At 51.1% G+C, this 27,488-nt stretch overlaps 1 protein-coding gene across 6 annotated transcripts; it reads left to right on the forward strand.

Moving 5' to 3' along the window:
* On the forward strand, positions 1-27,069 carry Prkd2 (protein kinase D2). Of its 6 annotated transcripts, none has more exons than XM_077105750.1 (19): positions 1-98; positions 536-940; positions 3,193-3,331; positions 7,945-8,076; positions 8,851-9,005; positions 9,110-9,329; positions 10,802-10,879; positions 10,959-11,112; positions 12,446-12,563; positions 13,195-13,272; positions 14,635-14,893; positions 16,188-16,240; positions 16,357-16,429; positions 16,878-16,984; positions 17,892-18,053; positions 22,307-22,405; positions 23,983-24,250; positions 26,103-26,188; positions 26,471-27,069. In XM_077105750.1, the coding sequence occupies exons 2-19, from the start codon at positions 701-703 to the stop codon at positions 26,681-26,683; spliced, it is 2,634 nt and encodes an 877-aa protein (XP_076961865.1). In that variant the 5' UTR covers positions 1-98; positions 536-700; the 3' UTR covers positions 26,684-27,069. The 6 variants fall into 6 exon arrangements, with proteins under 6 accessions (XP_076961865.1, XP_076961867.1, XP_076961866.1 ...); XM_077105752.1 differs by lacking the exon at positions 1-98 and adding an exon at positions 108-271; XM_077105751.1 differs by lacking the exon at positions 1-98 and having other exon boundaries at positions 281-940.
* Positions 27,070-27,488: the final 419 nt, after the last annotated feature.

Here is a 27,488-nt window from a genome sequence, read left to right on the forward strand (position 1 = left end):
TTCCTCCTGGGCCGCAGCTGCCGACTTAAACTTGGAGGGGGAAAAGAGCCACCCACGCCGTGCGACCCTCCCTTGCCCCCATCCCCACCCCGCCTCCGGTAACGCCCCCTCCCCTGCGTCCCCGGGCCGAACTTTGTTCTAACTTCCGCGACCTGTGAGCTTCCCTCCTTTCTACCCCGGCCCTGGGGGACCCCTTCTGTCCATCCTTGGGTCCAACGGACCACTGGGATCCCCTCGACCCCCCGCTCAGACTCCTGCTCTCTACTCCCAGGTGGTGAACCCCTCAGGTTCCTTCTCAGGTTCTCTTCCTCGAACCCCTGGAACCCGGGATGCGCGGCTCCCCGAACTCCTCTTCAAGGGGCCTTTGGATCTCGCTGCCTCTTGATCCCTGTAACCCTGACCTACTAGACGTTCCTTTCTGATTGCTTACGATCTCTTGTTCGCTTGGTCCCCGAACCACGACTTCTCTCTGATCTTCGTGATCCCTCGATTTCTCGTGTGTGGTCCACCGGAGTCCTTTTCTCTCGTTTCCCAGGATCCTGTCATCCTCGTCTGTCGCTCTCAACCTGCCCGCGTTCTCTGCTCGACCCCTGCGCTCCTACCACAGCTCACGAGATCCGTCGGATCCAGGGCCCGGCTTCCCAGGGCTCTCCAGCCGGATCCCGGGTGGGCGCCGGGCTGGGGGTCCGGGCCAGCCCTCATGGCCGCCGCCCCCTCCCATCCCGCCGGGCTCCCGGGTTCTCCCGGGCCGGGTTCTCCTCCACCCCCCGGCGGCTTGGAGCTGCAGTCGCCACAACCTCTGCTGGCCCAGGCTCCCGCCCCGGGCTCCGGGGTCTCCTTCCACATCCAGATCGGTCTGACCCGCGAGTTCGTATTGCTGCCCGCCGCCTCAGAGTTGGCCCATGTGAAGCAGCTGGCCTGTTCCATCGTGGACCAAAAGGTGAGGGTTTGGGGCTCCCTCTCCAGCTTGTGAAGAGTCGCCAGGAGTGGGATACTGTGGCAGAGGCCGCTGGGGCCTGGCCTGCCTCAGGGAGAGTGAGGGGACTTGGGCGACTTGAGGGGTCGACATTGGCTCAACATTGAGTTCTCACCCCAACGTTCCAAGGAGGCCCAGAGCAGGGTTGGGTTGCCACAGAGATCACCCCAAATTGAATCCTTGAATGTTCTTGTTTTCTGCAGTCAGCAGGGAGGAAGCGGGGGTGCCAGCCAGTTGTAGAGTGGGAAGAAAGAGGCAGGTTGGGGAACAGAATGGAGGGACCTCCCCATCCAGGCCCATCCCGGGCCTCCCATTTGGTGGAAACAGTAGAAATTGAAGCCAGGCTGGTGATGGTGATCGGGTGACATGTGTGGGTATGCTTTGTGCATAAACTGTCAGGGGCAAGTGAGGTCTTAGGGCCCAATTCTTACCCTCCCCTGGACCTGACATGGCGTGGAGGAGCAGGCACCCCTTATGCACCCCAGAGGCTCTGGGGACCCTAGCACTTCTCCAGATCACACTACCCCCACCCTACCCTCAGCCCCCTGGGGCACTGGCCCAGGGATCCTGGCAAGAGGGAACCCAGTAGAACTGGATAACTGAATCCTAGATTGTTAAAAGAAGAACAGTGGATTTTCATGTTCAATACCAGGCTGTAAAAATGTTAGATTTGTAATTCAAGTAGTTGGAATATGTGTCTTAAGTAGTTGAACTCTTCTGACATTAAAGTGTTCAAATATTAGAATCCTAAGTTATTGAAATACTAAAACTTTAGAATTTTTGATTCCTAAGTTGTAGGAACCCTAGAATGTTAAAATGTGAGGATTTTGGAATGCTGAGTTGTTGAAATCTTTGATGCTAAGATAGTCAAGTATTAGAATCCTAGCCAGGTGTGGCAGTCCATGCCTGTAATCCTAGCAACATAGGATACCCAGGCAGGAGGACTGTAAACTCAAGTTCAGCCTCATCAAATTGTCGAAGTTGTTTCTAAACAACTTAGAAAGACTATCTCAAAATAAAAAATAAAAAGGGCTGGGGATGTAGCTCAGTGATAAGCATCCCTGGGTTCAATCCCCAATACAAAAAAGAAAAAAAAATTAGAATACTAGTTTGTAAGACTCCTAGAACATAGTGATATTAGACTACTGCTGACCTAAGTTATTGGAATCCTAAAACATATAGTGTTGGAATCTAGAGTATATGAATCTATAATGTGAGCATACTGGAATCCCAAAATATCCAAATTCCAGAATTTTCTCAGACCCCTGGAAATGAATCCCTTGGGCTTCAGAGAAACATCAGGAAGTAGGCCAACTCCCTTATTTAACAGACAAGAAAGCTGAAGTTTAGGTTTAGTTTGGTCAGGTGGTAAGGGCCAGAGTGATCCCGGTTCTCTGTGAAGGGAGAATGGACAGGGTTTTGCCTATCAAACCCCCAAATCTAGCAGGCCCAGCTTCCATCCCCCCAACTCAGCCTGCCCCATGGGAAGCCAGGCTGGGACAGAGATAGATATTCCCCTGGGTGAAATCCTTTGTCCAACAGCTCAAATCCGCAGCCCTCCGCCTCTCCCCCTCCCCAGCTTTATTTTTCTTCCCTCCGGGTCCAGGTGTGGTGGGGCCTCTTCCTTCCTTCTCGATGCCCCACCTGGGCAGTTTCACTTTCTGTTCTACCAGGTTTCATTTCCGGCCCCCCCCTTCAAGGTGGGGACTGGACACCTGGGTCCTTGGAGCCTGGGGTGAGAGGCACCCTGTACCTCCAGGACCCTGGATCCCTAGCCCACCTCCCCACCCACTTCCACAACTTCTAGATCCCCTCCCAGCGCGTTGTGCTCCAGGGCTGGGCCTGGAGCCAGGTAACAGGGACAATAGATCCAGGAAGGAAGCTGGGGTGGGGGGTGGGTGGCGGATAGAGGAGGGGGTGCTCATTCAGCCCCCCCCCCTCCAGCTCTGGAAAATTCTAGGTGTCCAGGATCCCGGAGCCATTAACCCTCCCACCCGCTGGCCAGTCCAGCCACCAGACTCCCTCCCAGTGCCCCCGCCCAGCACACCTGGGGCCCTGGCATCCTGCCCGGCTCCAGCTGGGGTTGGGAGGGGTCAGGCAGGAAGCGGGGGGCTGCGGGGTCTCAGTTTCCGGGGAAAACCGCCAGCCCCGCTCCGGGACGGCTCTGTAGGCAGCTCTGAGCTTTTCCGTCTCCACCTCCCTCTCCCGCCCCTCAGTTCCCGGAGTGTGGCTTCTACGGCCTTTACGACAAGATCCTGCTCTTCAAACATGACCCCACGTCCGCCAACCTCTTGCAACTGGTGCGCTCTGCCGGGGACATCCAGGAGGGCGACCTGGTGGAGGTGGTACTGTCCGGTGAGAGGCAGTGGCCAGCCTAGGGGCGGGGCCTAGGACGGGGGCGGGGCATCTGGAGGAGGCGGGTGTGAGAGGGCGTTGGACTCAGGGGCTTTTTTTTTTCTTCTTCTTCTTCTTCTTCTTCTTCTTTTTTTTTTTTTTTTTTTTTTTTTTTTTTTTTTTGCCGTGCTGGGAATCACCACGAAAGCCTACCACCGAGCCACACCCCCAGCCCCAGAAATGTGCTTTTTAAAGCAGGAGCCAGTGGTTCTTTTCCTGCTGCTGCAGGTTAGAATCACTTGGGGGGCTCCTGCAACCTGCCTCTCCCAACTAGATAGATGTGTTGAGTTCCCCCCGCTCTGATAGTGAACCATCCACCAACATGGGCGACTCCCGAACAATGCTGAGACGAAAGAGCTAGACAGCTACTAGCACTGTGTGATTGCATTTATGAAGCACAAAGGCAGACAGATGAAAGCCCGGCTCAGTTACCTGGAGACATGCGGGAGGCTGAGGCAGGAGTTCGCAAATTCAAGGCCAGTCCGAACAACTTGGCAAGATCGTCTCAAAATTAAATTAAATTAAATAAAAAGGGCTGGGAATGTGGTGCTGTGGTACCGCACGCCTGGATTCAATCCCCAGTACTGCTCCGGTGGCCACTATAGAGATGTAATAACCCTGGTGTTGGAATTCAGGAGAGTGCAGTCTAAGGGACCAGGGGGTCTAAGGGACTTTTGGGAAACTGATTTATATCAGTCAGGATGCTGGTCAGGTGGTTTGTACCATGTGAAAATTCGGATATGTGCCATTTCCTGAACATATGTTATACTTGTTACTCTTGACTATCAAGTTGAAAATATTCTGATGCTTGTGCCTCCTCCCACTGAAATTCTCAGTGAAGTCATTCAAGGTGAATTGAGACCTGGTCATCTGTATTTTTAAAAATCTCCAGGTGATTCTAGTGTACAGCCAGAATTTAATTCACTTGCCATACCCATTTTATGGGTGGGCAAGTTCTCTGTGGCTTGACAAGTCCTTCCTAAGAGGGGGTTGTCTAAAGCTGGGTGTGGTAGCTGGCACAGGCCTCTAATCCCAAAGACTTGGGAGGCTGAGGCAGGAGGATCACAAGTTCAAGGCCAGCCTCAGCAATTTAGCAAGGTCCTAAGCAACTCAGTGAGATCTTGTCTCAAAATAAGAAAGATCTGGGGATGTGGCTCAGTTGCTAAGCACCCCTGGGTTCAATCTCCAGTATCCCCCCCAAAAAAAGAATGAGGTGTCTGCTTACTGTCATGCTCAGTAAAATGTGTTAAATGGATGAATGACAATTAGAAGTTTGCATTTACACATTTGGTGAACTCATTCAGGCTTCAAATGTCCTCCTGTAAGCTGGTAGCTCTTCAATATTTATCTTCTCCTCCATCTCTCTAAGCCCGAATGCTGCTTATGTATTTGTCCCCTTGACAGTTTTACTTGGCATCTAATACACATCTCAGATATGGCCTGTAAGGAACAGAATTGTTTTGTTTTGTTTTGTTTTTGTTTTGCTGTGGATGGAACCCAGACCCTGGAGCCTGCTGGGCAATTGCTCTACCACTAGAGGAGCCCCACCCCCAGCCAAGAACAGAACTCTTTTTTTTTTTTTTTAAGAGAATTTTTTTTTTTAATTTTAATATTCACTTTTCAGTTTTTTGGTGGACACAACATCTTTGTTTTGTATGTGGTGTTGAGGATCAAACCTGGACCGCACGCATGCCAGGCGAGGGCAGCACGCATGCCAGGCAAGCGGGCTACCGTTTGAGCCACATCCCCAGCCCCAAGGTTTCCCTCTTCTAAGCCTACTCTTCTATACTCTTCTCCACCTTTTTTAAAGTTTTTAATTTTAGTTGTAGAGGGACAAATATAATTATTTTGTTTATTTTTATGTGGTGCTGAGGATTGAACCCCTTGACTCACATGTGAGAGGCAGGCGCTCTACTGCTGAGCTGTAACCCCAGCCCCTGGTCTTCTCCATCTTGATGAAGGGCATCACCATTCAGCCAGGTGCCAAGGCCTGAAACCTTCGGGCATCCTGGTTTTATGTGGTGCTGAGGATTGAACCCAGGGCCTTGCACATGCTAGGTGAGCGTTCTATTGCTGAGCAACAACCTCAAACCCCCCTTTTTATTTTTATCTGAGCTATGGTCTTGCTAAATTGCCCAGGCTGGCCTTGAACTTTCAATTCTCCTGCTTCATCCTCCCAAGTAGCTGGGATTACAGGTGTGCACCACCATACCTGGCCCCTGATTCATCTCAGCACTGTCTCCATACTTTCACAGTCCCAATCATGTTTGCCTGTCTTCTGTCCCTTCCACAGACTTCCTTCCTTTTAAAAAAAAGTTTAAAAACTTTTAAAAACTTAAAAAAAAGTTTTGGGTGGACACAGTATCTTTATTTTATATTTATGTGGTGCTGAGGTTCGAACCCAGGGCCTCATGCATGCTAGGCAAGCGCTCTACCACTGAGCCACCATCCCAGCCCATCCTTCTTACCTCAGGGCCTTTGCGGTTGTGTTCTCTGTTCCCTGATCTTTTTATAGCTAGCTCCTTCTTGTTATTTGGATCTTAGTTTAAATGTCATTTCCTCATGGTAACCTGACTGTCCTTCAGGGTTAGAAGCTTCTCGGTAACATTTGATGTTGCTATAGTGATGGGGTCTCACTGTGTTGCCCAGGCAGGCTCCACACTTCTGATTTATTTAGAGCAGTAGGCATTTTCTGAAATTTCCTTATTTATTTACATGATTATGTTTCTTGTCTGTCTCCCCAAAAGAAAGTCAGGGCCCTGAGAGCACAGTATACATATCTTATCCATGTCGTTCACCTGAGGGCGTAGATAATCCTTGGCACACAGAAGAGTCCCTTTCTGTTGCATAAGAGCAAGAAAAATAGATTTCTATTGGAGTGAAATTTTGCAGAAAAGAAAAGAATAAGACTTTGTCCAAGGATGTAACTCTTTTTTTTTTTTAATATTTATTTATTTTTTTAGTTTTCGGCGCACACAACATCTTGTCTGTATATGGTGCTGAGGATCAAACCTGGGCCGCACGCATTCCAGGGGAGCATGCTACCGCTACCGCTTGAGCCATATCCCCAGCCCGGGATGTAACTCTTAAAATAAGAGCTTGGTGTAGGAAGGTAGCTCAGTCTAGTGCTCTTACCTAGCAAGTGCAAGGCCCTGCCTGAGGGTGGATAATCAAATCAAGTAAAAGCTAACAATTACTGAGCACCTTCTATCTGCTGGCATTGTTTTAAGGCCTTTTCACTTGTTAATTCATTTAAATCTTAAAGAAGCTTTGAGGAGATAATGGCTAGATGCTGAGCCTGCTTTCCTAGATACCTGCTTGGCCCAGTCTTGCCTTGATGTCATCTGCTCAAGAGGCCTTCCTCAGCTGCCAATTTAAAATCCTACCTCTTGCACCTTTCTTATCTCTTGTCTTGGCTTCTTTACTTGTGGGCACTTATTAACTTCAAGCCTGTTTTTTATTGTTTAAGAGATGGGGTCTCACTATGTTGCCCAGGCAGGCCCTACACTACTGGGCCCAAGAGATCCTCCTGCCTCAGCCTCCTGGGTAGCTAGGACTCTAGGCATGCTCCACTGTACCTGGTTAATATGTATTTTATTGCTTAAAAATTTCAGTCCCCTCTCTGAGGTGGGCATGGATTTCTTTTTTTACTTTAATATTTATTTTTTTAGTTGTAGTTGAACACAATACCTTTATTTTATTTATTTATTTGTATGTCGTGTTGAAGATCGAACCCAGGGCCTGACGCATGCTAGGTGAGCACTCTACCACTGAGCCACAACCCCAGCCCCCGGTTTTCCTTTTTAAAGATGAGAAAACTAAGGCAGTTTTCTTTTTCCCTCTTGGTCTCAGACCCTACCCCAGATCAGCTAGATGAGAAACTGAGGTTGCCCTAGGTATTTGTCTTTTTGTTTGATTGGTATTTTTGATTTTTAAATTTTTAAGGTACTGGTTATTGAACCCAGGATTCAATACTACTGAGCTACACCCCCAACCCTTTTTATTTTGAGACAGGATCTTGTTACATTGCTGAGGCTGGCTTTGAATTTGCAATCCTCCTGCCTCAACCTCCACAGTCGCTTCCTATAGGCATGTGTCACCATGCCTGCTTAATTTAAATTTTTAAAATTGTGATAAAATATACATAAAATTTACTTTTTGGAGGGAGAGGGGTGATAACTGGTATTGAACTTTGGGTCTGGCACATGCTAGCAAGCACTATACTACTGAGCTACATCCCTGGCCTCCCAAATTTACCATTTTAACCCTTTTAAGGGTACAGTTCAGTAGTGTTAAGTACATGCACGCTATGGAGTAACTAGTCTCCAGAAATATTTCATCTTGCCAAAATGAAGCTGTCCACACACTAAACAGTTCCCCATGTCCCCTCCTCGCAGCCCCTGTTGTAGGTATGTAGGTATTTTGTCCCGTAATGGGGCAGAAATGGAGGGCGGGAGGCGGGGAGGGAGGGACAAACCTTGTCACCGGGAGGCCTACGGAGAACCTGGGAATGTGAGGCTGGCACAGCTGCGGCGTACCCTGGCTCTAGCCCGGCCCCTCCTTGCCGCCTGCAGCCTCTGCCACCTTTGAGGACTTCCAGATCCGCCCGCACGCCCTCACGGTGCACTCCTACCGAGCGCCGGCCTTCTGTGACCACTGCGGCGAAATGCTCTTCGGCCTGGTGCGGCAGGGCCTTAAGTGCGACGGTGAGAGGGGCGGGGCGGGGCGGGGCGGGGCCCTGGGTGGGCGGAGCCTACGAGGCGGGACTCGGAGGGCGAGGCCGTGGGGTAGAGCTTGAGTGGAGGGGCGGGGCTTGGGGCGGGGCCTGGAGGTGGGGTCTCGGAGTAAGGAGTACCCGCCCCCGGAGGGAGCTGGAGGGAAAAGTCCTGGGCTGTGGGCAGAGGGCACTGCCGCTTGTATCATTCCAGCCTGAAGCAGGGAAACAGATCCAGTAGGAGATAATATTAAGAGATTTGTCTGAAGAAATCGGCTTACAGGATTGTGGGGCTGGCTGTGCCTATCGGAATCCTCAGGGCACCCTGTCAGGGAGGGCTGGCGGGAACTGTCCACAGGGAGAAGTTCTTCGTTCCGGAAGTCTCAGCTCTGTTCTTGAACTCTTTCCATTGACTGAATCAGGACCATCAATCAAATAGGCCAATCTATTTCAGGACTGTCAACTCTGTAGACTTCACCCCATCTACAAATACCTTCGTGGGAGCACCTAGAGTAGTGCTGGAGTAACGGGGGACAGTAGCTTAGCCAAGCCCACTCCAGCAGCTAGGACTGCTGTAACAGAAGAGCACAGGCTGGGTGGCTTAAATGACAGGGGGCTTAGGGGAGTAATGTCTTTTGGAGAAGGTTGGGCGGTGTGGGGGAGGGCAGGGCAGGTTGCGGGGGTGATGGAGGACTAAAGCCTCTTAAAGGGGTGACAGGCGGAGGGGGAGCCGGCTCTGTCTCTGACCGTCTGGCGCCCCCCGCAGGCTGCGGGTTGAACTACCACAAGCGCTGCGCCTTCAGCATCCCCAACAACTGCAGTGGTGCCCGCAAGCGGCGCCTCTCGTCCACATCTCTGGCCAGTGGCCATTCAGTGCGCCTCGGCAGTTCCGAGTCCCTGCCCTGCACCGCTGAGGAGCTGGTGAGGGAGTGGGGAACGGGGAGGGTTGGGGGCTGGGGGCTGGGAGGACTAGGGGTATGGGAGCCACGCACTGATGTGGCCTTCCTACTTCGGCCAACCTGTAGAGCCGTAGCACCACAGAACTCCTGCCTCGACGCCCACCCTCGTCCTCCTCTTCTTCTGCCTCATTCTACACTGGCCGCCCCATTGAGCTGGATAAAATGCTGCTCTCCAAGGTCAAGGTGCCTCACACCTTCCTCATCCACAGCTACACACGGCCCACTGTTTGCCAGGCTTGCAAGAAACTTCTCAAGGGCCTCTTTCGCCAGGGTCTGCAGTGCAAAGGTTAGCTGGGCCCCAGCTGGGAGGAGCCAGGGCCTGGACCTCTCTCAGTCCCCAGTCTAAGTTGTGGGACAGAAGAATCTCGGTGTTCTATCCTTTGATCAGCACAGGGCCTGAGAAGGGGTGTGCCCTGAATCCTGGAGTTCTGGAAGTTTGGGGATTCTGGAATCCTAGAACCTTGGAAATCTAGATACATAACACATTCGGCATTGAATTCCCAGACTAATGAACTTGAGAATTCTAGAATCAGAGAAGCTAGAAATAAGATTCAGGAATTTTAAAATCAGAATTTAGCTAAAGTAACCACAGAACTTTAGGCCTTAAGTCTTAGAATGGCTAAGTTATAGATCTTTCAGAATATTAGGATTTTAGAATCATGGGATTTGAATAATGGAAACCTGGAAGAATTATGTTTGAGAGTCTCAGAAGTCTAGAATCATGTAACCTTGGAAGCATTAAATCGTAGAATTTTAGAAATCTAGATGCTAGAATTTTGAATCATTGAATTCTAGAATCTTAGATGTACAGAACCTCACAATCATCAGATTATGAAGGCGCAGAAGTCTAGAACTGAAGTATTACCAAATTTTAGAGTTTAAATATGTAGAATTCTAATCACTTGGACTTTAAGAAGTTTTAGAAGTCTAGAATCATAGAAGTCTAGATTCATAGACTTGTAGCATTTAAGAAAGTTGGATGCCAAACTCTGGAGCTTTACAAATCCAGAATCACCCACTAAAAATTGGGATTTCAGTAAACTCTAGAATCTTTAATATATAATGTTCTAGAATCTGGAATCCTCAAACTCAAAGCAGTGGTTCTCCACCATGGGCAATTTTGTCCTCAGGGGATGCTTGGCAATGGAGACATTTTCATACCAGGATCATGCCAATGTCTTTCAGTGGGTGTAGATCAGGGAGGCTGCTAAATATCCTGTACTAGGCTGGGGTTGTGGCTCAGTGGCAGAGCGCTTGCCTCACACACGTGAGGCACTGGGTTCAATCCTCAGCACCACATAAAAATAAATAAAGAAAGTAAAGATATTGTGCCCATAAATAACTTTCAAAAAATTAAAAAAATATATCCTGTACTGCACAGAACAGATCCACACACAAAAAATGAATTACCCAGCCCAAAATGTTAATAGTGCCAAAGATCGAGAAACTCATCCCTGCCTGCAAGGATTCAAAGCTCACAGTCATAGGATGTTAGAGTCCACCACATCCTAGGATTTTAGGAGTCTAAGTTAATGAAAACCTATAACTGTAGCCCCTTGGATCCATAGTCTTAGGGCTTTTGTGACTCCCCCTTAATCCAGTCTCCCTGTCGTTGGGGAAGCCATGGCTCAAAGCAGGGAATGGCTGGATCCACACAGCAAGAACAGACTCCTCTGAGCCTGGGGGTTGAGTGAAGGTTCAGTCCTAAGGTTCTCTCCTCCCCCTTCTACCTGTCCCTGTTCCCTGTCCTCCTCCCAGACTGCAAGTTTAATTGTCACAAACGCTGTGCTACCCGTGTCCCTAATGACTGTCTGGGGGAGGCGCTCATCAATGGAGGTAAGAGACTAGGGTCCCCGGGAGGGAAGGGGGCTGGGGCAGGGCTGGGTAGAGCCCGTCTGATGCCCTGTCCTCCTAGATGTGCCAATGGAGGAGGCCACCGATTTCAGCGAGGCTGATAAGAGCTCCCTCATGGACGAGGCCGACGACTCAGGTGTCATCCCTGGCTCCCACTCAGAGAATGCCCTCCATGCCAGCGAGGAGGAGGAAGGCGAGGGAGACAAAGCCCAGAGGTACCCATGGATCCCCCTAGAGCCCCTTCCCCACCACAAACCTCAAATGTCTCCATCTTCACAATGAGCTGACATCACCTTGATTTAAATTTTCCCAGTTCCTGAGGCAAACTTTTTTTTTTAGTTGTAGATGGACACAACACCCCTGTTTTATTTACCTTTTTAAGTGGTGCTGAGGATCAAGCCCAGCGCCCCACACATGCTAGGCAGACACTCTACCACTGAGCCCCAGCCCCAGCCCCCTGAGGCACACATTTTAAAGCACCAAAACTTTAAGGTTAACCTTTTTTCTTGATGGACATTTTTCAAAAGTTTTAATAGAAGTATATTTTAACTTACATTGCTTTCTTGGAACTGGGAATACAGTCACTCAAAAGATATATAATGAGGGCTGGGTTTGTGGCGTGGTGGTAGAGCACTTGCTTAGCAAGTGTGAGGCACTGGGTTCAATTCTCTGCACCACATATAAATAAAATAAAGATCCATTGACAACTAAACAATATTAAAAAAAAAAAGGTATATAATGAAACCCTTCACATTCTTTGTCTCCCAGCTACACAGTTTCTCTCTCTGGAGAAAGCCATGGGATCAGTTTCTTGTGGCTCCTTCCAGAAAGTTTGTATTGCATTCTGACAGTATGTAGAGTAAGAACATGTGCTGGGTGTGGTAGTGCATACCAGTAATCCCAGCAACACAGGAGCATTGCAAGTTCAAGGCCAGCCTGGGCAACTTAAGAATTTGTTCTCAGACTAAATCCCTCCTAAGAGGATCATTATCCCCATTTCCAGGTTAGAAGATTGAGGCTCAGGGGCCTTGGCCAGTGATTATTAAGGGAGAGAAGCTGAGGCTTCCCCCAGAGGACCAGGGCAGCATGAACTCAGGGGAGGCAGCAGGCAGCTTCCACAGGTGCCTCAACAACTCTTTAATGACCTGCTGGGACCCACCTCTAAGCAGAGAGATGTGAATAGAACAGGGAGCGCTCTGTTCGCGTGGCCTGGAGACAGCTAGTAAACACGGGCATCCAGAGCACCGCGAGCAGCAACTGCTGCAAGGAAAGATAAAGCACTGAGGGACTGGGGACCTGGCCCTGGGGGAACCCACTTGCTTAGCCTGGGCCAGGCCCTGGGTTTGATCCCTGTGCTGCAATAAATAAATAAAGCAACAAGAAGTGATAATAATAATAATAAAAAAAGGTCCCTTCCTCACTGGTAAATCCTGAAAGGTGGCAACCCCTCCCTCCAAGCCCTGACTGTCCAGAGGTGGCCTCAGTGGCACCAGGCAGTATGGCCACTTTCTGCCTGTGCCTTCTCACCCCTTCCTCTACCCTCCACAGCTCCCTGGGCTACATCCCGCTGATGAGGGTGGTGCAGTCGGTGCGACACACGACCCGTAAATCCAGCACCACGCTGCGCGAGGGTTGGGTGGTTCATTACAGCAACAAGGATACGCTGGTGAGGGGGCGGGGCGGGGTTTGGGGTGGGCCGGATAGTCTGGGTGGGCGGAGCTTAAAGCAGAGCCACGGATTTAGGTTGTAAGGGTGGGGCGAGGCCCAGGGCAGGATTTGGAGAAGGGATGGGACCTTGGGGAAAGCAGGAGTTAAGGGCGGGACTACAGCTACAGGGGATGGGTCAGGTGGTGTTGGGCCTCTTCTCGGTTAAGGGAGGGGGGCGGTGATCAAGTGGGACCAGGTGGGGTGAGACCAGAGAAGGGAAGGGGTTGCAATGGCGGGGCCTCACAGAAGACAGGCGAGGCGTAGGATGGGGTTGGGCAGGGAGAGGGGCAGTGGCAGCCAGGCTGGAGGGTAACAACCTCAGAGAGGGGCTATGGGCGGAGCTAAGGTGGGTGGAGCCGGAGCTGGGAGGCGCAGGTGGGGCTGGGCCTGGGTTCAGGGGCGGGTGGGTTTTGGTGCAGGTCCAGCTACAATCTGGGTGGGTTAGAGGGAGGATAGAGAACCAGGGGCAAGGTCAGGGCTGGGGCGGGGCCAAGCGGGTTTGGTGGGGAAGGACCGGGTTAGGAGAGGAGCTTTAGGTGGCGGGAGCCTGGCGGTCAACGTCAACGTCACCCTCAACATCTCCCCGTCAGAGGAAGCGGCACTACTGGCGCCTGGACTGCAAGTGCATTACGCTCTTCCAGAACAACACGACCAACAGATACTACAAGGTGGGTCTTCCGTCTCCCCGCGCCCCCAGACTCCCTCTGCCCGCATCCTTCCTACTCCTCTGACCCTCAGTCACTCCACCGAGGTCTCGCCAATCTCCTGTCCCCGCCGGCGCAGCTTCCCTGCTTCCATCCCATCATAAGTGCCGCCCTTTGATTCTGGTCCCCCCACTGTCCAGCTGGGCAGCCCAGGGCAAGTTCCTTTACCTCTCTGTGCGTCTCATTTTTCACCTGTAAAATGTCTCACTGGGCCTCAGGGCTGCTGCCATAATCCACGGAAAGCCAATAGCTTAGGGCCTGGCGTGTGTGAAGCTCCCGGGAACCATCAGCCTGATATTATTACTTTAGAATTTATTTACTTATATTTATTTGTCATTGTCACCCCCTCCCAAGCCAGAACCGTGTTCCGGCTGCCTCTCCACCTGGTGGTGGAGGTTGTCTGCTAGTGGGTCTTTCTTGTGCCCTGTCCACCAGTCTTTTCCCACTCAGCAGCCAGAGGAGTCTTTTTTAAACAGTCTAAGACTTGGTGGCCCCCGATGCCCTTAGAAGGACGCCCAGGCTCCCCGCAGGCACCTGCCATGGACTGCTCCTCCCCATCCTGCCGGCCTGGCTCCATCCTGCTGTTCTCTTGGTCCTGCCACCTGGCTTTCTGCCTACCTGAGCCGTTGGTCTTCTGGCCTTCCTCTTCCTGTCTTCCCTTTCTCTTTCAAAGCTTTTCCCACCCCCATGATGCCTTATTTTTCTGCCGTTGGGGAGTGAACCCAGGGGTGCTTAACCACTGAGCAACATCCCCAGCCCTTTTTAATTTTTTTTTTTTTTAATTTTTGAGAAGGACCTGGCTAAGTTGCTTGGGGCCTCCTTAAGTAGGTGAGGCTGGTTTTGAACCCGAAAGCCTGCCTCAGCCTCCCATGGTGCCTTTCCTCCCACCAGCCCGGTTTCCACCTCCTGTCCCAGCCTCATCCTCTCCCACCTACCCTCCACACAGTCACAGGCTGCCCGTCCCCTGCTCAAAGCCCTTCAGAGTCTCCCTAGGGCCTCAGACAAAGTCCAGGATTCTCTCTGTGGCCCACAAGGCCCTGTATGGCTTCATTTCCTTCATTTATTCATCAAACATTTATTAAACACCTAGTGTGTGCCAGGCACTGTCCCACATGACGGCGTCACTGGAGCACAGCAGGCCTTTCCTGGGGCCTTTGGACGTGCGGTTCCCACTACTCCCTGACAGCTGGCCTCTTCTGCCAGGAGCCTTTCCTGCCACTTTATGCAAACCAGCCCTGTCTGTCGATGCCAGCTCCTGTGTGCCCCTCTGAGGGAGCCCCAGGGCTGCCTGGGGTCCTTACCCGCACTGGTTCCTTGTCCTGCCAGGAAATTCCGCTGTCAGAAATCCTCACCGTGGAGACTGCCCAGAACTTCAGCCTCGTGCCTCCAGGCACCAACCCACACTGCTTCGAGATTGTCACTGCCAATGCCACCTACTTTGTGGGCGAGACTCCTGGTGGGGCTCCTGGCGGGCCGAGTGGGCAAAGTGCTGAGGCCGCCCGAGGTTGGGAGACAGCCATCCGCCAGGCCCTGATGCCCGTCATCCTCCAGGACGCACCCAGCGCCCCAGGCCACGCACCCCACAGTAAGTCCCCCACCCAGGCCCCAGGAGGATGGACCTGGAAGGGCTTGGTAGGACCCCAAGGATGGTAGGCAGTGTCAGGGCTGGGAATGTGACTTCTGGGCCCAGGGCTGAGATGTGTGGCAGGCTTGTCACCTCCCCTCTTGAGCCTGTGAGAGGTGGCAGTGGCTCCTCATGCATTTCCTGAGGGTCTCCTGCTCAGCATGTGCTGGGCAGTGCTTGGGACACGGCGTGACCAAGACAGCCCAGGACCTGCCGTCCCTCCCAGTGGGGCAGAATACCTGTCCCCAGGCAGTGATGACAGTGAAGGCAGGACTGGGGCAGGGGAACCCGGAGGCCAGAGGGGCCCAGAGTGGGTGCCTGACTCCATCTGGGTGTCCGCAGGGCTTCCTGGAGGAGGCAGAAAGGGCCAGAAGGGGAAAGCAAAGGGGAATCCCTTTGGACATGGCAGAGGGTGGTCACTGTTCCCAAACAACCAGAGTAATGCAGAAGGTCAGCTACAGTAATCTGATGTGGACCCCAGAGTGGCATTTGTGCTAAGACTGAAGGATGAGGAGGACTTGGCTGAGTCTGGAGTGATGGAAAGGGCTTTCCTGGCATAAGAACAGCATGTGCAAAGGCCAGGGGGCAGGAGAGCGCTTGCTGAGTGTGAGATCCAGCAAGGAGGTCAGAGTTCTGGGAGCACACAGCAACTCAGGGGGGCCGAGCTCAGTAGATGAGGATTGACCATGGTTTCTAGGCCAGTTAAAGGGCCTGGGCTTCCCCATGAAGGACGATTAGGAAGAGCAGGATGGGGGTACAGAAGTCAGGGCAGAGTCTGGGGGGCAGAGGTTTGGATGAAGATGGTGAGCAGGGGCTGTGGGGAGGTGAGGGGGAGAGAGGCTTTCAAATAGTAGAAAGACTGGGGCTTTGGAAATGTCTGGTTCTTGGTTTGTAGTAGGGCAATTTCAGGGGAAGTTGCTGGAATCAGTTTGGACTTTCCCTCCAAGCCTGTTTTCTTCTCTGTAAAATGGCCTCCCTGGGTAAAATGCTCAGCATGTGGTTTGTGACATCACTTTTTCAGCCCCTCAGAGCATCTCAGGTACTCCTCCCAGTGGCCCTGGGAGGGAGAGCCTTTTATTATTCCCATTTGCTAGATGAGAAGACTAAGGTTCAGGGGTGGCCAGGTCACAGTCCTGTGCAAAGATGCTCTTGATTCTAACTTGGGTGGTCTGGCTCCAGAGGCAGTCTTTGGAGGGATGGCTGAAGGCAATCCTGAGCCTGGGGTCCTCTTACCTCTGCTCTCCCCTCACCCCAGGACAAGCATCTCTGAGTATCTCTGTGTCCAACAGCCAAATCCAGGAGAATGTGGTAAGATGCCCGCCCACACCTGATGCCTCCCCTCCCCACACAACCTCCCGGTCTCCTGTCTCCAGGACCCCCCATCTCCATTTTCACCCCTGCCCCTCCTTGTCCCCACCCTGCAGGACATCGCCACTGTCTATCAGATCTTCCCAGATGAAGTGCTGGGCTCGGGGCAGTTTGGAGTGGTCTATGGAGGTGAGGACACTCGGGAGCTAACCCAGGGCCTGAGCGGGGGCCTGTCTGCCTGGGCTCCCTTTCTGGCCACGTGCTCCCCTCCCGTTTTGATTGGCCGAGATTCTGGGCACTCTTGGTTGTAGCCTCCCACTTTCTCAATGGAAAAGCTGCCGGGCTTGCCTCCTGCACTCTGATTGGACACAGAGCTCGATCCTTGATTCTCATTGGCTCTAATCTCGTTTCCCCGTATTATTTCCCTCCTTGAAGCTTTTTGCCTTGTTCATTCCATTTTGCTCCCTCCATCCCTCTGTCACGTTGGGGACCCTTCAGAGCCACCCAGATGGTCTTCCATCACCTTTGCCCAGCTGCCTGGGTCTCCATGGTTGGGGGTGACAGCAGGGGCGGGGCGCCTCCTGCAGGTGTGGGAGGTCCTGTTCCCTGTCTCTCACCTGTCCTTCCCGTTCCTCAGGAAAGCATCGGAAGACCGGCAGGGATGTGGCAGTGAAGGTCATTGACAAATTGCGCTTCCCCACCAAGCAGGAGAGCCAGCTGCGGAATGAAGTGGCCATTCTCCAGGTGACCACCGGGGTCTGTGGAACCAGCTGTGTGCCCTGTCCCATAAAGGCCTTCCCTTCCTGCTTCTTCCTTTCAGGGGCAACTTGGTCTAGTCAGGGAGGGCTTCCTGGAGGAGGGAACATGTGTGTTTGAGACTGAGGGGGTGAGGTGTCCCGAGCAGAGGAACCAGGCTGGGTAAAGGCGGGGGGTGAGGGGATATGAGATCTCCGGAAGGAAGGGGGTGGGAGGAGAGGCCAGGGGGTACTGTGGGGCTAGAGCCAGTGGGCTTCTCCTGAAGGTACTTGGGAACCTTAGGAGGAATTTTGACAGCTAGGGGTGTAGCCCAGTGGTAGAGGGCTTGCCTAGCATGTGGGAGGCCTTCGGTGCCATCCCCAGGATCACACACACACAAAAAGTAATAACTAACAACAACAACAAAATAGCCAGACACGGTGGTGCACATCTGTAATTCCAGTGACTTGAGGCTGAGGCAGGAGGATCACAAGTTTGAGTCCAGCCTCAGCAACTTAGTGAAACCCTGTCTCAAAATAAACAGCAAAAAGGCCCCTAGGGGACGGTGGCTCCAATTCCTGGGACCAAATAATAATAATAGAAATTTTTAAAGAGCAAGGGAAGGAAGGATCAGGAGTGGAATTTAGGAAACTCTCTAGCCACCATCTGGGGGTGGAAAGGGAGGTGAGGAATCTGGGGCTCAGGGAGGAAGGGGCCGAGCAGAACTGGGGTTAGGGCGCAGCGACATAACAGAAATGAGCACTAAACAAACCCAGAGACACAGACGCAGAGCTCCCTCCATCTGCCCAGCTCTTCTCCCCTCCTCACCAGCGTCACCCGGGGCGTCCTTCTTGTTTGCCATTTCTGACCCTCTGGGGTCTGAGTTCAAACCCTGCCCCCTCCCCGACCCCGGCAGAGTCTGCGGCACCCCGGGATCGTGAACCTGGAGTGCATGTTCGAGACGCCCGAGAAGGTGTTCGTGGTGATGGAGAAGCTGCACGGGGACATGCTGGAGATGATCCTCTCCAGCGAGAAGGGCCGGCTGCCCGAGCGCCTCACCAAGTTCCTCATCACCCAGGTGAGCGCGCCCGGCGCCCCCTGGCGAGGCCCTGCTGCCTGCACCCCAGGCCGGGAGGGCGGGGCTGGGACCACTGGGCTGGGACCGAGGGCCAGGGAGAAGATGAGCCAGACGCTCTGGTCCCGACTCTCCCCGCCTGGAAAAGTGGGAAAAAAGCCTTTTCTCCCTCTTGTCATTCATTCGATCATTTGTTAAATTCTTGGACAACATGCTGGTCCCATATTGGGCAGTGCTGGGGAAACAGTGGTAAACCCAGATACCTCCAGCCCTAGATGGTGTCACTCAGAGTGGGCAGTGCTGGCACAGGGGAGGTTGATCATGACGATGATAAATTAATGTGGTCACTGACATTTATTGAGCACTCACAGTCAGGCAGCTCTATTACTCATTTAATCTTTAAGAAACTTATGTGGTAGGTGCTATTATGACTATCATTATTACCATTACTCCAATTTTCTAGTTGAAAAAACTGAGGCTCAGAGATGTCAAGGGTCACAGAGTCACATAGCATCTGTGGCCCAGGGTCACAGAGCATCTGTGCTTTTTAATTAGTCATGTCAAATCAATTTATTTTGCATGCAGATTATGTATGTGAGCATTTTCATTGGTTTTATGTCGTAGCATTGTGGGTTGTTCTGCTCTTTATGCTTTTCACTTTAACAGTAGTTGAGTAAGCACTAGTTGATGTAAATCACCAAATTCCCAGCTGATGGCCACGTAGGTTGTTTTAACTTTTGTGTCTTTATAAAGCACATCCTATACACCCATCACAAACATCATTGTCCTCTGGTGGGAGAATTTCTTTCTTTTTCTTTTTGGTAATGGGGTTGAACCTAGTTGGGGTTAACCACAAAGCCACATCCCCAGCCCTTTTTACTTTTTATTTTGAGACAGGGTCTCACTAAGTTGCTGAGGTTGACTTTGAACTTGCGATTCTCCTGCCTCAGTCTCCCATGTTACTGGGATTACAGGTGCATGCCCACCTGACTTGGTGGGAGAATTTTGATAGAATACATTTCAAGTAGCAGACTTTTTTAATATTTATTTTTTAGTTGAAGTTGGACACAACACCTTTGTTTTATTTATTTATTTAGAGAGAGAATTTTAATATTTATTTTTTTAGTTTTCAGCAGACACAACATCTTTGTTTGTATGTGGTACTGAGGATCTAACCCAGGGCCTCGCACACTCTAGGCGAGTGCTCTACCACTGAGCACAACACCAGCCCCATCAAGTAGTAGAATTCTGAGTCTTGAGAAATGTGTGCTGAAAGTTTTTTTAAAAAAGATGTTCTCTGAAACCTAAAATAACTGGGTTTCATTCTCTAAAATGCTTTTCAATCTTTACTCCCACAAATAGAGTACTATTTTCTTACTTCTTATTGATACTGAATAAAAGTAAATGTTATGTTATATTATAGGTAGACAAATATTATTTTTCTAGTTTTTGGGGGGTGGGTACCGGGGATTGAACCCAGGGGCACCTAACCACTGAGCCACATCCCTAGTCATTTTTATTTTTTTTCTTTTGAGACAGGGCCTCACTCAGTTGCTTACAGACTCTCTAGATTACTGAGGCTGGCTTCGAACCTGCAGTCCTCCCAGAGGCCTCAGTCTCCTGAGCTTCGGGGATTACAGGCATGCACCACCACGCCCAGCCATTTTTCTACATTTTATGGCTTTATTTGGCATTTTTAAAGTTATGGATAAGGATGAGCATTTTGTCAAGTTGATTGGCTGGTGTTTTTTTCTTTAATGTGCCTATTGCATATTTTTCAGTTGGATTGTTCTTTTGCTTATTGAATTTAAGAGCTCTTTGTATATGAGGGATCTTAGATCTTTGTCACTTACCCTGTTTGATTCTTTGATTACAGTATTTGCTTGCCTGTTCATTTTCTTTGTGGCTTTTGTCATAGAGAATTTTAACTTTTCAGTGTTAAATGTTCCCTATTGTGGTTTCTGGGTTTCACATCCTTCCTAGAAGGGCCTTCCCATCTGGCTGGGACCCACATTATTCTGAGATATCTCTTTTTGTCAGGGGGCACTGGGGATTGAACCCAGGGGCACTTAACCACTGAGCCACATCCCCACCCATTTTTTGAATTTTATTTAGAGACAGGGTCTCGCAAGTCCCTTAGGGCCTTGCTAAGTTGCTGAGGCTGGCTTTGAACTTGTGATCCTCCTGCCTCAGCCTCCCAAGCCACTGCAATTACAAATGTGCGCCAGCCGGCCCGCTGAGACAGCTCTTGGTCGCAAAGCACCCTGTGCTGTGCTTGCTTTATCCACCCCAGCACCCTCACTCTCTCCTGCAGGGGCCTGTGTTTATCAGGCTGGTTTGTGGGTGGGACCCAGACCCGGTGAGGCAGTGCGTGGAGACTTGAGGTGGGGAGAGGGAACTGAATGCTTTTGGCAATCTAGGAAGTGTCTTTTTCTGGTCTTCCATTCCTTCCTGTCTTTTTTCCTGCTCTTTCCTCTTTCTCTCTCCCTCCCACAGATTTCCGCTCTCTGGGCTCTGGCCTGCTCCACCTCTCAGGCCTGTGCTAAGTTCTTTATGTCATGAACTTACTTAGGCCTCACACCATCTTCTGAGGTAGGTATCATTGTAACTTGTTTCATAGATGAAGAAACTGAGGTTGAGGGCAGTGCCAGGTTTTCTCCCGAGGTCACACAGCTGCGCAGCTGGCTGGCCACGATGGACCTGGGTCTCTCCAGCTGCCATTCTGTCCTATTCGCTGTGTTCATTGGGAGACAGGTGAACCACCAGGAAATCTGGAGAGGACAAGTACACAGCCATGTTTCCATCTCAGTCTCAGATGAGAAATGAGTCTGTGACCACAGCCGTGGCTTTCAATATTGCCTTCAGACAGGGTCACCTAGTGACAGTGTCAGGCTTACATAGTTCTGGGCTTCCAGTATATTTGGCATTTGGTTTGGTTTACACAGAATCGAGACAAAATCATAGTGCCCACAGGTCGGTGGCTGCAAAGCGTAACAACCAGTTTTGTTTTGTTTTAATCAGCTCATCTTGCCATCTTAAACCACTTTAAGGAGCAGATACAGCTTTGAGAGACACATAAATATTTACCAACAGGCCATTGTAAAGATAATAACAAATAATAACAGCAATGATGCAGCAGGGGCCTTAGTTAAGATTTCAGTTGCAAGTGGTCAACTGAAAGTTGAAAACATTAAGTTGAAAATACCAAAAATAAACAATTCACACTTTTTTTGGTACCAGGGATTGAACCCAGATATACTTAACCACTGAGTCACATCCTCAGCCCTTTTTATTTTGCGAGAGGTCCTTGCTGAGTTGCTGAGGCTGGCTTCCAACTTGTGATCCTCCTGCCTCAACCTCCCAACTTGCTAGGATTTTAGCATGCGCCACCATAACCAGCTTTCATGGAACATCTTCCTCAAGCATAAGGAGATTTCTAGCCAAGCATGGTGCTGCGTACCTATAACCCCGGAGGATTGCAGGCTTGAGGCCAGCCTCAGCCACTTAGTGAGGCCCTGGCTCATAATTTTAAAAAGGACTGGGGATGTTGCTCAGTGCCCAGGGTTCAATACCCAGTACCAAATTAAATGTGTGAGGGGGGGATTTCTGCAGCTCTCCTTCAGTGCTTTTCTATACCAGGCTGTCTCTCGAGCACTGGACAGACATCCATTCCTTTAAATTTCACAGGAGCCTCTGGGGTGGGTAGTATTATTACCCCCTTTTTACAGATGAGAAACTGAGACCCATCGAGGTGAAGTCACTTGCCCACAGTCACAAGTCAGTAAGTCCAGAAAAACTGTCAGGTTTTCCACCAGGCAGGCGGCTCCAAAGTCTCCTGCCTCTCAAGAGTTACATTTGGTCTGTAACCCAGCTCGCAATTCTGTTGTTTGTAGTTTGTGTTGCTTTCTATTATAGTTTTTAAAGGGTTAAAATAAAGAAAACTACCACAATAGAACCTTCTTGGAAGCCCTGTTCTAGTCGTGGCTGGAGCTGTGTAGGCGTTTACCGCATGCCAGAGGGTCTCAGTTTCCCCCTAGTCCCCGCCCCCCCAGCCCACCTTGCTAGAATTCTGGACCCAACTTTTGCTCTCAGGTGTAAAGGACTCTGGGGTTCTGAGGTTCTTTGGTGTTGGTGACGCCACCCCTGGCCTGGGGGAGGGGTCTTCAGGGCACAGAGCAAGGCTTGGGTGGGGTTGGGGGGCCAGCTGCCCAGGCGGACTCCGGGACAGGTGCCTTCTCACTGCTCCCTCTCCTCAGATCCTGGTGGCATTGAGACACCTTCACTTCAAGAATATTGTCCACTGTGACTTGAAACCGGAAAACGTGTTGTTGGCATCAGCTGACCCCTTTCCTCAGGTCAGTCATGTTCCCCCCTGATCTGGGGAGGTCCAGTCCATTGGTGGGTGGGGACTTAATCATTAAGATATAGGTGTAGCTGCTGCTGCAGGATCTTGGAACCCAAGAAGACAACGGCTCAGATAAGGCAAGCCTTCTGGGGCTGTGAAGGTTCATGGTGTTGGGGGCCAGGCTTCCTGCTGTCTTGTAGCCTCTCTGTTGGTGCTGGCCTCCCTGGAGGGCCTCCCAGGATGGCCTCTCATGTCTTCTTGCTAGGAAAAAGGAGGAAAGGAAAGGTAGAAGAAATGGATGCAGCCCTTTCTTTCAGTAAGGTGGTACTTGGAAGTAGCATCACTTTATCTCATGTCCCATTGGCCAGGACTTGATCACATGGTCATAGCAGGCTGCAAAGGATCCTGGGAAATGTAGTCTTTATTCTGGGTAGTCATGTGGTCCACAAAATTCATGCTTTTTATGAAGGGAAATAGTTTTTGACAAGTCTCTGGTTAGCAGGTAACAACTCCCTTCTGAGAGGAGCTGGCTTGAGCAGGGTGAGACCATAACAGCTATAACTTATTAAGTACCTACTGTGTGTAAGGGCCTATAGTTATGGGTTCTTATCTGGTCCTTCCACATCCCTGTGGAGTTTGTACTTTGTTGTCTGTGTATTGAAGATCCTGTGCCCAGGGGATGGCCATCTGTGTCAGTATTTGGAGGGGGGTTGCCTCCCCAGGGACATTTAATGTTGTTGGAGACAGTTTTGGTAGTCACAACTGTGGCAGGGGGAGGGTTGCTACTAGCATCTAGGGACACTGCTGAACATCCTACAGTGCATAGGACATTCCTTCACAGTGATGAATTATCTGGCCCTGAATGTCAATAGTTCTGAGCTTGAGAAGCTTGGATTTAGAGCAGTGATTTCCACGAGAAACATAAAACAGGCCAGAGATCGAATTTTGCTTTTGTGTGCTTGTGTGGTGCTGGGGACTGAACCCAGGGTTGCTCTACCATGGAGCACACCCTAGCCCTTTATATTTTTACTTTGACACCAGGTCTTGCCAAGTTCTGAGGCTGGCCCTGAACTTGAGATCCTCTTGTTTCAGCCTCCCGAGTCACTAGGATTACAGGTGTGCATCACTGTGCCCAGCCCATGAGCAGCACTTTAAACACCTGGTCCTGTTGAGTCCCCAGAAAGCCTGAGGAGAGGCTGCTACACTCATCCCCAACTCAGATGACAAAAACCAAGGCCTAGAGCAGTTGGGCCCCTGGCCTAAGAGCCCCGAGGCCTATTCTGTGCTCCAACATGCATTGCGTGTGTTCTTCCATTGGCCCACCCTCTGAGGTGGGGACAGTTGAGATCTCCATGGTGCAGAAGAGATGAGACCCATGCTAGGGGGTGGAGGTATAACTTCAGGGAGCATTCATTGAGTGCTGGCTGCATGCTCCTTGAGATGAGGAAACAGAGGGAAAGTCACCTGCCCGAGGTCCCTTGGTTAATGAGCTGGGTCCAAATCTGTGTTTGACTTTCTTTGAAATACCTTGGCGGGTGGTTGGTGGCTTCATCACTCCTCACGGCCTCCACTGGTCCTGCTCCACAGGTGAAGCTGTGTGACTTTGGCTTTGCCCGTATCATTGGAGAGAAATCCTTCCGGCGCTCAGTGGTGGGCACACCTGCCTACCTGGCGCCCGAGGTGCTGCTCAACCAGGGCTACAACCGCTCCCTGGATATGTGGTCGGTGGGTGTGATCATGTATGTCAGCCTCAGTGGCACGTTCCCCTTCAACGAGGATGAGGACATCAACGATCAGATCCAGAACGCTGCATTCATGTACCCAGCCAGCCCCTGGAGCCACATCTCAGCTGGAGGTGAGCGCAGTGGGTTGGCAGGGAGGGGTGGGGGGAGCGTGGCCAAGTAGCCCACCCCCCATCTCAAGAGTGGAGATCCTGAGGCTGCTGGTGTAGAGGGCTGAGCCTCCTGATGGGGCTGGACCACAGGAGGGGCCATACTGTGATGGTGGAGATGGAAACCAGAGTGCTGGAGATGGGTTTAGACTAGGTAATGTGGGTTAGAAAACGAAGCTCTGCCAGGCCTTGTGGTGCAGGACTATAATCCTAACAGCTCAGGAGGCTGAGGCAGGAGGATTGGGAGTTCGAGGTCAGCTTCAGCAACTTAGCAAGACCCTACCTCTCAATAAAACCTAAGAGGACTGGGGATGTGGCTCAGTGGTAAGCGCTGCTGAGTTCAATACCCAGTACAAACAAACAAAAACCAGGAAACTCCACAAAAGTGCTTATATTGATATTGGGTGTCTTGGGGACCAAGTGAGACTTGACTTGGCCTGTCTGGGCTACTGGCGAGGGACTGGACCTGAAGAAGCCGAAGGAATGGGGTGGCCTAGAAAGGGGCAGACTCTCCCAAGGCAGTCACTGGAGCCTGGAATCTAAGACCAATCGTCTGCAACAAGAGGCGACAGGTCACACTGCTCACAGAGTGAGGCCTTGTCCTCCAGGCTTCTCACTGCGGAGAGCTCCTCAGAGGAACCTGACTAACCAACACCCGACTCTCAACCGTCCTCCTCTCCACTAAGATCGGGCCTCAGCCCCTGCACTCGGCCTGCAGCCGTGACTGCGGAATATTTGTTAACATGGTGTGTTTTCCTTTTGCTTTTGTGGATATAGCCAGTGATGGTTGGATTTCTATTAACCAGAAAGATGTGAGATTTCCACTTGAAATACATGTTTTTAAATTTAAAAAGTGATTTTTTTTTTTTTTTTTTTTTTTTTTGTGGGGCTGAGAATCAAACCCAGTGCCTCACACATGTCAAGCTCTACCACTGAGCCACAAGCCCAGCCCTGGTTCACTTTTTAAATTTAAAAAAAAAAAAAAAAAAAGAAATTTAAAAATTTTGAGACTGGGTCTTCCTGGATTTCCCAGGCTGGTCTTGAACTCCTAAAGGGTCCTCCTGGGGGAAAAACAAAAAAGGATCCTCCTGCCTCTGCCTTCCTGGTAGTGGGGACTAGGGACATGTGCCACTGTACCCAGCCCCGTTCACATTTTTTTTTTTTTTTTATGATGGACACAACACAATGCCTTTATTTTTATGTGGTGCTGAGAATCGAACCCGGTTCCCTCCTGTGCTAGGGGAGCGCTCTCCCTCTGAGCCACAATCCTAGCCCTCGCTCTCCCTCTGAGCCACAATCCTAGCTCTCCTGTTCACATTTTTAAACATAGGAAAAGGTCTGCAGTGAAAATTCTTTCATTCCTTCCTTTTCTGTTCTTTCCAAAGACAATGGCAATGCCATTAGACACGATGAGATATGTGTACGCATATATCACATATATATAATATGTGTCGTATACACATCATATATGCTTTGTCCTCATAACAGATTTTTGTTATAAATAACTTGAGTTAAAGAAAAATATTAAATGGAGACTAGTGCAGTGAGGCTGTATGTACCTATGTGTGACAAAAATTGTGAAAGAGATGTGGAAACCGGGAACTGAGGTAGAGAATTGGTGAAGCCGTGTAGGAACTAGGAGAGACACAAGGAGAGACAATTTCATGACTTAATGAGAAAAATCAGAAACTCCACAGGTATGTGATTGGCACAGGTGAGGCTCCTGAGCCGCCTGGGCTAGGCAGGTGGGCTGCTGGCCTGCTGGGAGGGAGGCACCGGTCAGCGGGCAGGACTTGAACTCTGTCCTTCTGCGCAGCCATCGACCTCATCAACAACCTGCTGCAGGTGAAGATGCGCAAGCGCTACAGCGTGGACAAGTCTCTCAGCCACCCCTGGCTACAGGTACCGCGGGGGCGGGTGGACACCCTGGCTGGGGTGGGGGGGCTCTAAATCACTTATTGGCCGGCAGGTCGCGGGAGACTAGGTAGGTTTTCCCTGGAGGGGGAACTAGCTAGGTCTCCTGTGGGCTGGATGTCTGTTGGCGGGGCAGGTTGCGGAGGGTGGGGTGGCATCCTCCCTGGGTGCAGATGGTACCCCGGCAGGGCAGACCCCGCCGGCGCCGCTCTGGCTCAAACTGGCTGCCCATGGAGCGGCCCAAGCTAAGCCCAGTTCTCCCGGGCCCAGGAGTACCAGACGTGGCTGGACCTCCGAGAGCTGGAGGGGAAGATGGGCGAGCGGTACATCACACACGAGAGCGACGACGCGCGCTGGGAGCAGTTTGCGGCCGATCGCCTGCTGCCTGGCCCCGGGCTACCTGCCGATGCGGAGCTCGGTGGCACCCGTTTGCCACAGGACCACGAGATGCAGGGACTGGCCGAGCGCATCAGTGTCCTCTGAGTGTCCCCGCCTGGTTGTCGCCCTCGGGAGCAGCCTTACATACCATCCCAGGAACAAAGTGGCTTCCTGCCCACACCGATGGGACATGTGCAGGGGGCTGGGGTGGGGAGTTATTCCCAAAGGCCCCCTCCCCCTCCCCCAATATTAAAATGGACTGGTCTCTGGCCCCATGGCCTTGGTCTGGGCAGCTCCACACTCGGGAAGGAGGACTTGGGGAACAGGAGGGGGACGGGAGGTGGGGAGTTTTGGAAGGAGGACCGGATGGGGTAGAGCATAGCGAGGGAGGAAATGAAGGGGAAGGAGCCTGAGAAAAGCACAGAGCTCTTCCCCTTTGGTAGGGCGACAGCTGATAAAAACCACCTTAAGTAAAAAATGCATTTAATCCACCGACTTTATCAAACATCACAATTGCAACACAGTTCACTGTTGTTTCCCTCGGGATTTCCGGGGTGTTGCCCAAGTCTGTTCTGCATATCATTAGTCTGGGAAAAGAGCAAAATTCAAAATTTGAATTCTGGTTTCTACTTCTGTACCATGGTAAGAGTTGAAATGTCATAAACCAAACCGTCAGTAGCAGCAGACCATCTGAAATCTCACAGTTTGCCATAATCAATTTCTTATTTGGTGTCCCTACCAATCATGATTATTAACAATGCGATTGGTCTTGTAAGTGGCCCAGACTGGCCTCAAACTTGTGATCCACCTGCCTCAGCCTCCTGAGTAGCTGGGATTATGGGTGTGCACCACGGGGCCTGGCAGTATTTTCTTTTGTACTGTTGTACTGACTTCTTGACACTCCAAATGT

This window comes from Callospermophilus lateralis, chromosome 18, assembly GCF_048772815.1.
Source record: "Callospermophilus lateralis isolate mCalLat2 chromosome 18, mCalLat2.hap1, whole genome shotgun sequence".
Taxonomy (NCBI): Eukaryota; Metazoa; Chordata; class Mammalia; order Rodentia; family Sciuridae; genus Callospermophilus; species Callospermophilus lateralis.